Consider the following 14,884-nt stretch of genomic DNA (forward strand, 5'->3'; position numbering starts at 1 on the left):
CTCAAAGTACATTTTAAATTGAGGACTTTTTTACTTTTACTCGAGTAGATTTTTAGATGGGTACTTTTTTTATTTGAGTAGAATGTTAGCAAAGTAAAGATACTTTTACTTAATTACAATTTTTCAGTATTTTTTCCACCTCTGGTGTTACTGGAAACTAAGGAACTGGGATCCTCTGCTCAGAGGCATCAGTATGATGGACCTAAGAGGAGTAAATGTGATTAGCAAGTAAATACCATTCACACTCAGCAGGTGTCACCAAACTGTATAATAGAAAACTGTTTTAATGACTGGCCGAAGATGATACAGCATTACAAGTACTTCACTGGTGCAGTAGATAATGTCCCGACTGCTGGTAAATCCTCATTATCATGCAGAATTCTCGCACGGACACAGAGACAGACCTTCACCAGCTCAGCCACAACCCACCCTTCATATATACCTCTCTCATAGTGTAACAGACAATTTAGATCTATGACACACACACACATACACACACACACACAGAAGAGGCCTTCAGGAGAAAACAGAAAAGAGAAAGACGGTTCTGAGAGCTTTGGCTGGTGGGGATCGTGCAGGGCACTTCTAAAAACGCACAAATCAGAGAATCGAGACTTTTTTTTTTTTACAAAACATCAAATAAATTAAAAAAATATATGAAATACTGATAAAAACATGGCATTTTCTATGCCACACTGAAATCACAATGACCCACTGGTAGCAGAAATGAACATGATTATGTACAAAGAAAGATAGAATTCTGTATACAGTCCGATCCATAAGTATCTGGACAGTAATAATTAGAGACGGACCGATCTGTGTTTTTGGTTCTGATTTCTTTCAGCTCGATCGGCTGATCGCTGATACCGATCTTGGGTGGGGCGAAACGCCAAATTAAAGCCACACCAGGGTTGCCAGGTCCAACAAAAATATCCAGCCCAAAGTCAGTCTAAAACCCGCCCTTTAGAAGCTTAACTAGCCCGAAATATGTCTGTCAGACGTTTGAAGCAAAAGACTGAACAACTATGTGATGTGTGTAAGACTTAGTATTTTGTTTATAAGGGATTTATTATCAGTATTGATATTTATCTTTCATTAATAATTTTGTAACCTTAGTGTTTTATGTTTTATTAGTTATTTTAAAACAGTTTATATCCCAGTCAAGAACATTTAATAGTAACATAATTAGTCAAAAAATGATTTTTACTTAAATCATTTTTTTTTTAAGTAGCCCAAAAAACGCATCCCGCCACCCTTGAATTTTCACCCGCGACTGGATTTTCAAACAAGCCCAGTTTGGCCGGAAAACCGCGAACCTGGCAACTCTGAGCCACACAGATACTATAAATTGCTATAGCTCCGTCTTATAACAGCCACCTGTAAGCAAACACTGGGAATCTAACCTGACTGTAAATAAACGGAACTAATTTACTCATCAAATTAAACAGATTTCAGGAGAAAGATATATATGTAAATAGTTACATTTTTTAAATTATGATTTTGTTTACTTAAACAATGTCAATATCACAGAAAAGGGTATCCCAACATCTCAATGCCACCTCACTGCTTAAAATAGCCTACTGTTAATTACCATTAAATATAATAAAAAGTTAACAATAATCTAACACTACAGCTCAGCTCCAGTCTGTGATTATCCATTCAGAACTGCACTGTAGAACTTAAAGTGGGAAGAAAATAAATGATCTGTTAATTTGATCATCAGAAATGATCTGCAAAGTCCTACTGTACCTTGTGTACAAATTTGAGAAAAAGAATAATAATAATAAATATAGCCGCAAGCGGTAATTGACGGTTCAAGCACGGCCACGTGATTTAGCAACCCTATGAAGGCCTATCCTATCTTGGCCTAAATTGTCCTTAAAATATTACTGTAATTAGATTTTTTAAACAGCACAGTAGCATTATTTAATATTTTGGCTGAAAATCGGCCGATACACAGACGATTGATCGTTCTATCTCTAAACTAAAAATAGTTTCTTTAAATTTTGCTTAAGTACAGTACCTAACATGGACCTGACAGTACAGGAAATTAGCATATGGTGTTTTTCCACTGCATAGTTTCTACTCTACTTGAGTCTACTTGTGTTCTGGTACCTTGTTCATTTTCCATAACCCCACTGAAATGTACTATAGCTGGCGACATTGCAAAACACCAACACTGTGTTTGAATGACTATTCGCTCTGGCCAATCAGTGCTCTGCATTATATTTTAGTCCCTACTTGGCTCGCTTGGAACATTGAGCAACCATAGAATCTTTTTGTTTTTGTTTATATTGTCCCAGAAATAATAAAGAATGGTAACACTTCCTATGAATGTCTTCTTTATTAGGCTCTATAACTACTATCATAATATATTATAATGCATTCATAAGGCATTATGACCATGGCTATAAATATTTATAAAAATGCATAACCCACTATAGCCATGTTTATTAAGCATTATGACTTGTGATCATAATACATTATAAGCTACTCTTATAATATACATGTTAAAATAGTTTATATCTATCGTTAATAATCTAGTCCTACAATGGAAGTCTGTCACTTTACTTAGAGCGCACAAAGACCTGTTATAATACATTATAATTGACTATAACTAATATTATATTCAAGACAAGTATAATTCATGAGTGGTTAAACATATATTTCTAGGATTACTGAGGGTGTGTTTATAAGTTGGAAGATTTTTTAGTCATGATACAAGTCTACAAGCTGGGACTGACTTTTTTGGTATTGACGTATAACATGTTATAAACACAGCTATTAATGCATTATAATCACAGTTCATGATGCATAATAAACATGGCTATGATGAATTATAGAGTTTTATAAATATGTTAATTATAATGTGTTACGAAGATGTTTATAGTCTTATAGAGATGACATTCATAGAAAGTGTTACCTAAAAATTATTATAATGAACAATATTAATGTAATGTTATGCCCCTAGTTTAAAAAAAACAATAACAACTGCACCCTTTAAAAAGCAATGACTTTTAAAGGAGAACTCCAGTGTGAAATGAAATGAAACTTGATAACGAGTCCAAACGTTTGTTAAATTGCCCACCTCCATTCTCCTCCAGCATTCCCAAATACAGTGATTTTAGCAGATGCCCCAACAGCCTTACAATACTAGAGATAGGGGCATAGCATTACCTACGCAAAGAAATCACTATTTTTAACCATTAAAAAACTCAAAGTAGCTCCACACTTCATTGGTAGAATTCTGAGGGCTCTTGCATTCACTCTTGCAATCACTCAGATCAGATTTTTTGGGACAGGCCTAGAGCACGTACTAAAAACGACGCGGGTTCAGGTAACAGGTACCAAATTTGCCTGATGAAAAAGCAAATTAAGACAAATTAAGCAGTATAGGTACCATACAGTGGAACAGCACCAATAGTGGCTATATGTCTATAGAGAATTGACTGACACAATATATATGTCTTTTAAGTTTTTTTTTTATATATATTTCTCCACAGGTTTTTCTTTTTTTTTTGAATAGGAGAACCCCCACACAGAACACAGGCTGACAAAATAGAAAAATAAAAATTTGGAAAAAAAGAACCCCAGAAAAATAAAATTAAATCCTTTTTTGGCTCTGTGTTTTGAGCTTTTCCAAAGACCGTGAGGAGTGTGCTGTGACTTCGAAGCTCACTGGTAATACAGCAGTACGCTCTAGGTGCCCAGATTGCAAGAAAGCTACTCTAAGCACTAGCTCTGTACAGCCGAGGGGTTGCGACAGACCAGTGGTAAACAGTGACGTCATACATAATAATACATATGCTGAGAAGAAGCCAAAAAACGCTACATGTACAGGTTACATATACATATATATTCTCAGATATATACACACATATGCATATTTACAGGTTCACGGATATGCGTTATAGATACAAATACACAGTCAGAAAACCCACGTGGTGTTGCAGTCGAAGGACAGACAGTGTGACTCCGTTCTGAAGGAGAGAGAGTGAAGAATAGGAAGCTGGTACAGAGGCTTTACTTTCGTTCTAAGCCCAAACCCACCTAAAAAACTAGTGACTCTTCAACAAGGTTAAGACACTCGTTTAAAAAAAAAAATCATAACAAAAAGAAACCAACAATTCGCTCAGTGAAATATATACAACTCAAACTTTTAATTTAACGTTGACCTCTGGAGTTAGAGGTTAGTGATTACTGTAAAACATCTGTGCTTTTCAATATGATTATCTGCCGCCCCCTCCCAAACAATCATAAGGTCAGGACCAAATACTACCAATAACAACAGTTCACTCACTCTGGTATTTTTAGCTTTCTTTGGGGGAGAGGAGGAAGGGGGCACAGCATCATTAGAAGAAGGAAGGGGGGGGAAAGTGCTCTCGTGCTTTCCGTTCGTTCTCCGCTGGGGTTGGGTTGAGAGTTCCGAGCCGAAATGAATGTGCAAAACAGGGTTTGACGAGAGGGAAAGCAGGAGAGGTGGAGGCGGCTCCTGCACGCCGGCCCCGGCGCTACTGCAGGTAACGATACACCTTAAAGCAGTGGTTTCCCGAGTCAGCCACCACCACGTGACCATCCGAGGTGAGGGCCAGACCCTGAGGCCCATACAGAGGGTCTGCACTCGTGTTGATGTAGGACAGGAAGGACCCTGAGCAGTCGAACACCTTCAGAAAGCAGAAAAAAGACAAAGTTAGTTTTGGGGAACTGAAAGCCCTATTGTAAAAGTACATTAAAGTTACAGAAGTATCTGCAGTAACAAACACATGACCTGGAGTTTATTCTGCAGCTCCCAAGTGACATGTCTGGGTAATGTCCAAGTGAACATACAGTGGTATGAAAAGATTTGGCAACCCCTGATTTTTTTTTTCAAGATTTTTCTTTAATTTCAGTTTATAGGATTTACTGAAAGTGTGCATTAATTCTTTAAACAAAATTAGGCAGGTGCATAAATTTGGGCACCCCAACAAATAAAATACATCAATATTTAGCAGATCCTTCTTTTGCAGAAATAACAGCCTCTAAACACTTTCTATAGTTTCCAATAAGAGTCTGACTTCTAGTTGAAGGTATTTTGGATCATATCTCTTTACAAAACATCCACAGCACCTTATTCCAAAATGAAGCTGGCTTCTAAACGTGCTTTGCCACTCTTCAGAGAAGATGCAAAGAGAAAAAACTTGGAGAAAAGGTGGAAATTGGCCAACTTAACCCTTTTTCATAATTGGATTCGCCTGTGTATGTTGGTCAAGGGTCAATGAGCTTTTGTGTCCCAATAAATAGTGCTAAATGTATTCAAATCAATAAAACGACAAGGGTGCCTAGATTTATGCACCTTGTTTAAAATAAAAAATATATATATAATATATATTTTAAAATGATCAGGGGAGCCAAACTTTTTCATCTACTGCATATTAAACTATATGACAATACAGTGAAGTTATATGTGTTTTAAAGCCCCACTAGGTAGGATTTCCTTGATTTTTGATCTTTTTAAAGAAGTAAAATTACAGCCTGAAACTCACTGCAGCGCTGCATTGAGGTGTAATAGGAGAATAGCGGTGCTCTCGTGTCTGTGCCGGAGCTCCTCTGAGCTCAAACCAGAATCTGTAAGTTTTCCGAGGTGGCCGCGTCCAACGCTCGCGAGAACTGCGACCTGCTTTCCGACCTTTAGTTCTAACAGTTCTACAAGGACTACTGGTTCATTCTTTACAAACTAACATACAGACACTCTGGCAGAAGCTGGAAAGAGACCGAATATGTCTGTGAAAGCCAGAAAACGAGAAACTAATCCGCCTGAAAGATTTATTACACTCTACAACTGTAGGGGGAGCCCACGAGCACAAAATCTCAATCCTACCTAGTGGAGCTTTAAATGAGAATATTGTAATGTGAGTTTAACAGAGCTTTAACGGAGGAAATAAATGCTAGTGTAGCTGCATACAGTCATATGAAAAAGTTTGGGCACCCCTATTAATCTTAATCATTTTTAGTTCTAAATATTTGGGTGTTTGTAACAGCCATTTCAGTTTGATATATCTAATAACTGATGGACACAGTAATATTTCAGGATTGAAATGAGGTTTATTGTACTAACAGAAAATGTTTGACCGGTGCAAAAGTATGGGCACCCTTATCATTTTATTGATTTGAATACTCCTAACTGCTTTTTACTGACTTACTGAAGCACAAAAAATTGGTTTGGTAACCTCATTGAGCTTTGAACTTCATAGCCAGGTGTATCCAATCATGAGAAAAGGTATTTAAGGTGGCCAATTGCAAGTTGTTCTCCTATTTGAATCTCCTCTGAAGAGTGGCATCATGGGCTCATCAAAACAACTCTCAAATGATCTAAAAACAAAGATTGTTCAACATAGTTGTTCAGGGGAAGGATACAAAAAGTTGTCTCAGAGATTTAACCTGTCAGTTTCCACTGTGAGGAACATAGTAAGGAAATGGAAGAGCACAGGGACAGTTCTTGTTAAGCCCAGAAGTGGCAGGCCAAGAAAAATATCAGAAAGGCAGAGAAGAAGAATGGTGAGAACAGTCAAGGACAATCCACAGACCACCTCCAAAGAGCTGCAGCATCATCTTGCTGCAGATGGTGTCACTGTGCATCGGTCAACAATACAGCACACTTTACACAAGGAGAAGCTGTATGGGAGAGTGATGCAAAAGAAGCCATTTCTGCAAGCACGCCACAAACAGAGTCGCCTGAGGTGTGCTCGTGGAGTAACATGTGGATCTTTTATACCCGATTCCTATCCTTTACAAAATACGTGATCAGTCCTGATTTCTGATCAGGTGATCGAATTGGGAACATGCCTAATTATAATCTGACCAAATTTGAACCAAGAGCAGATATGATGATCTCCAATTAAAAATATATAAATATATGTGTGTTGATACCTGTATCCTGCTGTTGCCCCAGTCTGCTACAATGATGTTGCCATTAGCATCCACAGCTACTCCTGTTGGTGCATTAAACTGGCCATTTCCTTCACCGTGAGAGCCGAACTTAAAGAGGAACTCTCCGTCGGCACTGAACACCTGGAAAAGGAGCAGAGATTTATTTAACTATAGCACATTAAACCATAAGCACTCATTTGAACAATAGAGGGATGGACCTTATTATATTGTATCTGCCCATAAATACATACGGATACTATACATTAGGGGTGGGCGATATGGCTCTAAAATAATATCACGATATTTCAGGGTATTTTTGAGATAACTATATACTTGGTGATATAGGAAAACTAAAATAATTCATTAATTTCAGGAATATAGTATAATAGTTTAACAGTATAATCATAATGTGGCAAAATAAATAATATAGCATAAAATAATATAATGCAGCAAATAATATTGCAGAATATTTAGTGCATGCATATAAACTGCAAAGTAAAACTTATATTATACAATAAATACACCTAAAGCTTCACAGTGAATAATAGACTACTTTTAAGACAGAACAGCCCTATTATCACGATATGGATTTTTAATATCATGATATTTCTGTGTCACGATATATTGTATACGATATAATATTGCCCACCCCTACTATACATATCACAGAATAAAAGTATTGTAATGTTAGTTTTGGCCAGTATTGTGCATCCATATCTACATAAGCATTAATCAAGCTTACTTTAACAGAATGGTTATGGAAGTCCGTCACTATGATCTCATTTTTGTTGTTCACAGCCACAAAGTGAGGACCTGAAAAGAGACAGAAGAGGCAGAAAAAGGCAGAAAGAAAAGAAACATGAGAGCTGATGTACATTATCTGACAGGAACAGGATTCTCTGGGTGATATCATTCACATTTGAATCATTTTTGGAGCAAAAATCAACAAATCATTTTTTAGTAGCTTAGTTGATTTAAAGACCTTTAAATATACTGACTGATTATTTTTTTTGTTTGTACATCAGAATAATGTCACAGATTTTTTTTTTTCTGACAGTGCCCATAATCACATATAAATAAGAGACATAACATTTATAAACTGATTCCATTAACAAGATTAACATGATTATACCACAATAATTCTAGTACTGTTAGGGGACCAATGTCAGGCCCAATACTCAATATTGTGTGCTCCATACTTACTGAACCCAGGGCCAGATTTACTAAGCTTTTGCTCCAGTGCAAAGTTTACACCACTTTTTTCTAAAAGGAATAGGGGACAAAAACACAAACAAGGTCAGATATGAGAGGCAAAAAATAAATGAAAGAAATAAAAGCAGAGCAAGGAGATGAACGGACTGCATGAAGAAAAGCCAGTGAAGTAGCTTGCATTTAGAACCTACACCCCAAACACCCCTGTCTCTGAGAAAAACCTGTCTCACACCTTTTAGAAAAAGATTTTAGGTGGTGCAAGAGGGCAGCAAGCATGCTGCATGCGCTTATTCAGGATCATGAATCGTAAACAGTCAGGGTTAAAAAAAGGTAAAGGTAGCAGGAAAGAACATCAAATAAAAATGGATTAGCAGGAAGGCTGGGATTTAAAATAAATGCTGGCAAATGTAGGGAAAGGCTTGAGATATTTAATATACTATACTTAAATATACTATAATGTGCTCTCCATTCAAAGCAACACAGGTCTTACAGTGAGAAGGCCCTGGGTTGAAAACCTTTCTCTGTTCTTCACTGTTCTCACCATTCTTCTTCTCTGCCTTTCTGATATTTTTCTCGGCCTGCCACTTCTGGGCTTAACAAGAACTGTCCCTGTGCTCTTCCATTTCCTTACTATGTTCCTCACAGTGGAAACTGACAGGTTAAATTTATGAATAATTTATAATTCTTATAATTTTACAGAAATATATGATGTATACTATGAACTTTTTTTTTTTTACATTTTGTCACCTTACAACCAAAAAATAAATTGAAATATCATTTAATAGAAAGTGAAGCGGAACAAAATATATACATATTTTAATCAAATAAAAAATATGCAAGACTATTCAGCTCCCTTACTCTAAAACTACTACATTAAATCCAGTGCAATCAAAAAAGTCACTTAGTCACTTAGTGACTTAGTGTCCAGCTGTGTGTAATTTAGTCTCAGTATAAATATAAACACCTGTTCTGTGAAGGCCACCGTGGTTTGCTAGAGGACACTAGTGAATAAACAGCATCATGAAGACCAAGGAACAGGTCCAAGATAAAGTTGTGGAGACGTTTAAATGAATGAATGAATGAATGAAGTTCAACTTATATAGCGCCTTTCTAGAAACGCTTTCAAGGACGCTTTACAATTTACACATTTTACACACAAGCACATTACATCCACACACCGGTGAGAAGCGGCAGCCAATAATAGCGCACAGCGTACTCTCAACCGGAAACAACCGTCCACCTGGAGGACTGCATCCAGCACTACAGCATTTACCCAGGACAGAGTACCAATCCATATCTGGGCACACAGTCATGCATACATTTACACACATTTTACACACACACAAACTTACATACATACCACACACTTACACACCGGATCAATTCAGAGTATTCATTTTTTCGGGGCAATTTAGAGTATCCAATTTACCTGATCTCCATGTTTTTGGACTGTGGGAGGAAACCGGAGTCCCCAGAGGAAACCCACGCAGACACAGGGAGAACATGAAAGCTCCACCCAGATAGGGACTTGAACCCAAGACCCCAGAGCTGGGAGGCAAACGTGCTAACCACTAAGCCACCGTTCCGCCAAAAGCAGGGTTAGGTTATAAAAAAATATCCCAAGCTTTGAGCATCCCAAGGAGAACTGTTCAATTAATCATCTAAAAATGGAAAAAAAACTGCAAATCAGCCAAAACATGGCTGTCCACCAAAACCGAGGCCCATGGTCACTCTGAAGGAACTGCAGAAATTACTGTTCAGGTGTGCTGCAAAGACTTAAGACTGGGATGAAAATTCATAATTTGAAATTAATCCTATCATAAATTACATTGAGCTTCTGCATACCTGTCAAGTTTTAGATTTAAAAATAAGGGATATTTTCCTCTGTCCGCTTAAAGCCGTCCCACCAGCCCAACGAAGGTTCAGTATCCCTTACATTTTAAGACACGTTTACAAAAAATCGAAAATAACCACATGTGAACCACGTACACACTACAATTAGATTATCAGAATCTGAAATGTTGTGGACATTCCTACATATGTCATTCTTTTAATACAGCCAAATTAAAAATCCTTTTCTAGATATAAAAAAGTTAAGATTTCATGTCTTTTTTGTAATAAATGCACTCTTTTATATGATATATTTATTTATTTATTTAATAGATTTAAAATTGAACAAAGGGTGCACAAATTCTGCAAAATGAATGTAGGTGACCTAAAAATAGTATTATGAGCTTTTACTAAAAGGACATGGACCAGATATATTCCATCAGTAAAAATTAGTCCTAAGTGGCCTACACAATTAATAATTTTTAATTAATACTTCTTTCTTTTGATCACTCCAGCCCTGATCAGTTCAGTTAATTTCAGTCCTCTCCACATTTCTAGTTAAACTGAGTCACAAGCTGTAATCTTTTTATTTTAAAAGGTTTAATCTGTGTGTTTTATTTTGGAGACGAGTATTTTTAAGCAGCTATCAGAAAAGTCTCATCACAGTTTTGCATGATTAGCCAACCGTTACCTTTCTTTAAAAAAAATCGCTGAATATCCAGATATGTTTTAACATCAGCAGCTCCGACTAGCTGCCTGAACTCACAGCGACAGGGGCGGGGCTTCCCCACACTGACCCTCCTTTGCAAGCTGATTGGCTGTTTCTCCTGAAAGGCGGGACTTTCTCCTTGAACCGGCTCCACGATTGGTTAAGAGACACAGAGCGGTCAATGCCCTGTATCCTCAATAATATATATTTTTTAATCTTAATATAATACGGGAAATTTACGGGAAAATACTAATACGGGAGGACGGCGGGAAAGAGGAGTAAAATACGGTAGTTTCCCGGCCAAAACGGGAGACTTGACAGGTATGAGCTTCTGTAGCAAGACATAAACACTGCTGTTCACAGACGCTCTCCATCCAACCTGCCTGAACTTGAGCTGGTTTGTAAAGAAGAATTGGCAAAAATCTCAGTTCCTAGAAGCGCAAAGCTGGTAAAAACATACACCAAATTGCAGCAGAAGGTACTAAGTATTGATATGAAGTAGGGGTGTCACGATTTCGATATTTTATCGAAATCGATCATAATTATTTCATGGTCTCGAGCCTCGAAGTCAGAGAATGTGGACATTCTCATCTTCTTAAAGAAAAACTTAAAGAAAATATAAAAATAACAGTTGTTTTGTCTAGCCTCAAATATGTTAATAGTTTTGGTACCTTAAGGAGCATCTTTCTCTCAGATAAAGTTAATAATATATCTTTATTAAAGAACAAAACTTCTCATTCTCAGAGACCGAAAAAGTCTTAATGTCTTATGAATCCAACCAATGACTGACCATAGACTAATCTAAAACTGACATAGGCCTCCCTGCTGTAAAAAAAAAAAAAAAAAAAAAAAAAAAAAAAAAGAGAAAATCGAGAATCGAATCGAATCGTGACCCTTAAAATCGGAAATAAAAATCGGAAATAAAATCGAATCGAGGATTTATAGAATCGTGACACCCCTAATATGAAGGGTTAAATACTTTTCCGATTTTAATTTGATTAAAAATCTGAAAACCATTCCAACCATTCATTTCACTTCAAAATGATGTGATACTTTGTGGTGGTGTATCAGTTTGTGGTTTAAAGGTGACAAAATGTGAAAAAGTTTAAGGAGTATAAATACTTATTCACTGTAAGTCACTGTATGTATATTTGAGGATCAGAGAAGAAGGACAGGGAATGTTTTACACATTGGAACTGAAGCCTGGGTAAATCTGGCCATTGAAATGATCAACCATAAATTTTATGTCTTAAAGTAGGCACTGTAGACACTGGATCCTTTAGGGCTTTTGAAAGCAATTGTAATGGTGTAGAGTTCATTCTCCTCTAATTAACAGATGGCACAGAGCATGGTGACTTCAGATAACATGCATGGCCTCTGCAGTGTGTCCTATTCTATGGTGATTAAACAAGCTATTAACCCTTGTGTGGTGTTCATATTTTTGTTACTCGTTTACTTTGTTACTTGTATTTAATTCAGCAAAATTAAGCAATTTTACAGTAAAATGCTTTACACATGCTTGTTCCACCTAAATTGCAAGCAATATAAACAGCTTACATGGTTAATATTTGCCCTTTAACTTTCTTATGTTACACTTCTTTCAAAAAGTGCTACTCTTTTTTTATTAGTTTTTTAATAAAATGTAAAAGAAAATGAATTAAACTCAAGATATGAGTAGAAAATTTGTTTAGTTTCAAATTTACAAATGAAGCAATGTTTATTAGCCCTTGGCCAAACATACTGTATGTAATATAAATGTGTGTGTGGGGGGGGGGGGGGGTGTACAGTGTGTGTTTATCGAAAATGTGTTTTGATATATGTTTTTCACAAAAAATGAGCCAATGCCAATGAGTTTGAGTTAGAAAAAATATATTTTTTGGTATCATTTGATGAAAAATGAAAACGGGTCCCACAGACCCGAACACCACACAAGGGTTAAATTATAAATTATATTAGGATCGAGACACCCTACCTTCGTAAAAAGTGCAAAACAGAGGGGTATGGGGCCATTGGGCCTAATTTAGGCAAATTCAGCATTCCCATTTTGACCATACTTAACATTCAATACAAACAATATCTGAAGAACACTGATCCCCACTAATGCTTCACAAAGATCCAGAATATAACATAATCCTGCCTTGTTTAGTAAATAAATTGTTTAGCTCAATACATCATATCCAAATGTGCATCTGAAGGTTTTTTTTGGACCTTGTCTTATTTTCTTTGCTGTGCAGCTTAAATTCAGGCATAAGCAGATCAAACTTTGTGTGGAACTGCTCTGTGAATAAGGCTGGTTGTTAGAGAACAAGCAGTCATTACAGCACACAGCAGGGGGAGTGAACCAACCATCAAACAACGTGCCCACACCTACACACTGGAAAAAACTGCTAAGAACTGCAACATTAAACCTCACACACAGCACACTTGTAATCTGTGCTCATTCACTAATCATTTCAGTCCCAGTACCTGCAAACTGTCTGTCTGAGGTGCCCCTGGCCCCGAATTTGGTGACCAGTTTTCCATTCGACTGAAAGATGAAGACACAGCAGGCTTTGTTATCCACTGCGATGATGTGGCCGTTTCGGTCCACAGCAACACCCTTTGGGCCCATCAGCCTCCCCGCCCCGATCTTATTCTGCACACAGAGAAAGCCAGGGTCAGTGGGATGCAGCTAACGCTAACAAGAGGGTACAGAAAACACACACTTACTTACAAACATAATAAAGCAATAAAAGTGTTTTAATTTTATCAAAGGTAAGACGGTTTAAAGATCTTGATTCTCTACATTGCCCCTTTCTCTAACTGGAGAAACTTCTTCAATGATTGCTCCTTCATCCAAATAGCAGAAATGAAATATGATATGAGGCTCAGGAATTCATTAATTAATCCTTGCTGGATATAAAGTGCACAATTTGGATGTTAAATCCAATGCATGCATTTTAGTATGAATTGAGAAAGATCAAACTTAACCACAGACATTTACAGCAGGTAAGACATTAAAAAAATCTGTAATTAGTTATATATGCTTTAGCTATACCAGCAGCTTTTTTATTTTATTTTATTTTTTATATTAACTTTAACATATATATATATATACATATACAACTATGAAAACAAATTAAGAGACCACTTCACAGTTTCTGAATCAGTTTCTCTGATTTTGCTATTTATAGGTTTATGTTTGAGTAAAATGAACATTGTTGTTTTATTCTATAAACTACAGACAACATTTCTCCCAAATTCCAAATAAAAATATTGTCATTTAAAGCATTTATTTACAGAAAATGAGAAATGGCTGATATAACAAAAAAAGATGCAGGGCTTTAGCTTCAGACCTCAAATAATGCAAAGAAAACAAGTTAATATTTATAAAGTTTTATAGAGTTCAGAAATTAATATTTGGTGGAATACCCCTGGTTTTTAATCACAGTTTTTTTTCATGCATCTTGGCATCATGTTCTCCTCCACCAGTCTTACACACTGCTTTTGGATAACTTTATGCTGCTTTACTCCTGGTGCAAAAATTCAAGCAGTTCAGTTTGGTGGTTTGATGGTTTGTGATCATCCATCTTCCTCTTGATTATATTATATCGGTTTTCAAATTGGTAAAATCAAAGAAACTAAATTTTAAGTAACCTCTTTATTTTCTAGAGCTGTATTATACAGGTTCTGTCTGATTTCTCATCCTTTTCATCAGTTATGGCTGCAATGATCAGTGGACAAAGTCGGTTAGTCACTCAATTCACTTGTCCTACCTTAAACTTCCCATCTGAGGAGAAGATGCTTATCCATCGGTTGTCATAGTCTGCCACTATGATGTCTCCATTCATGTCTACAGTCACTCCTGTTGGCCTCTGCAGCTGCCCTGGGGAGCGACCACGTGCTCCAAACCTTAGTTTAAACTGCCCGTCATTAGTAAACACCTGCACACAGAGGAAAGTACAGCGATATTAGGAGCCAGCAGTCAAAGTATCTATCTGTAAAGATTTGCTTCACGTTTCTCTACATTTTACCAAATTATGAATCCTCGTAGATTCGTTACTAATGAAACAGACCCACCTGTATACACTGGTTGTTGCTATCTGCAACTACCACTCTGCCACTGCTGGAGGTGGAGATGCCTTGTAGATTAGTGAACTCTCCCTTCTCCCTTCCTCTTGTGCCTGTGATGCACAAACACAAACAAAACGTCACTGAAAATAAACTCACGAATAGGGGTGGGCGATA

General features: G+C 36.8%; 1 protein-coding gene across 5 annotated transcripts in view; it reads right to left on the minus strand.

Moving 5' to 3' along the window:
* Positions 1-255: 255 nt before the first annotated feature.
* The window catches only part of trim3b (tripartite motif containing 3b), a 71,148-nt gene continuing 56,519 nt past the window's right edge, over positions 256-14,884 (minus strand). For 4 of the 5 annotated variants that reach the window (XM_049468934.1, XM_049468933.1, XM_049468930.1 and 1 more), the window contains 7 exons: positions 14,717-14,820; positions 14,413-14,580; positions 13,124-13,292; positions 8,110-8,169; positions 7,649-7,719; positions 6,907-7,047; positions 256-4,664 (listed from right to left, as the gene is read on the minus strand). In XM_049468934.1, the coding sequence (XP_049324891.1) occupies positions 4,512-4,664; positions 6,907-7,047; positions 7,649-7,719; positions 8,110-8,169; positions 13,124-13,292; positions 14,413-14,580; positions 14,717-14,820 (866 nt within the window). In that variant the 3' untranslated portion in view covers positions 256-4,511. The remainder of the gene's footprint in view (positions 4,665-6,906; positions 7,048-7,648; positions 7,720-8,109; positions 8,170-13,123; positions 13,293-14,412; positions 14,581-14,716; positions 14,821-14,884) is intronic. The other variant, XM_049468935.1, reaches the window with a different exon arrangement.

Source organism: Astyanax mexicanus, chromosome 20 (assembly GCF_023375975.1).
Source record: "Astyanax mexicanus isolate ESR-SI-001 chromosome 20, AstMex3_surface, whole genome shotgun sequence".
In the NCBI taxonomy this organism is placed as follows: domain Eukaryota; kingdom Metazoa; phylum Chordata; class Actinopteri; order Characiformes; family Acestrorhamphidae; genus Astyanax; species Astyanax mexicanus.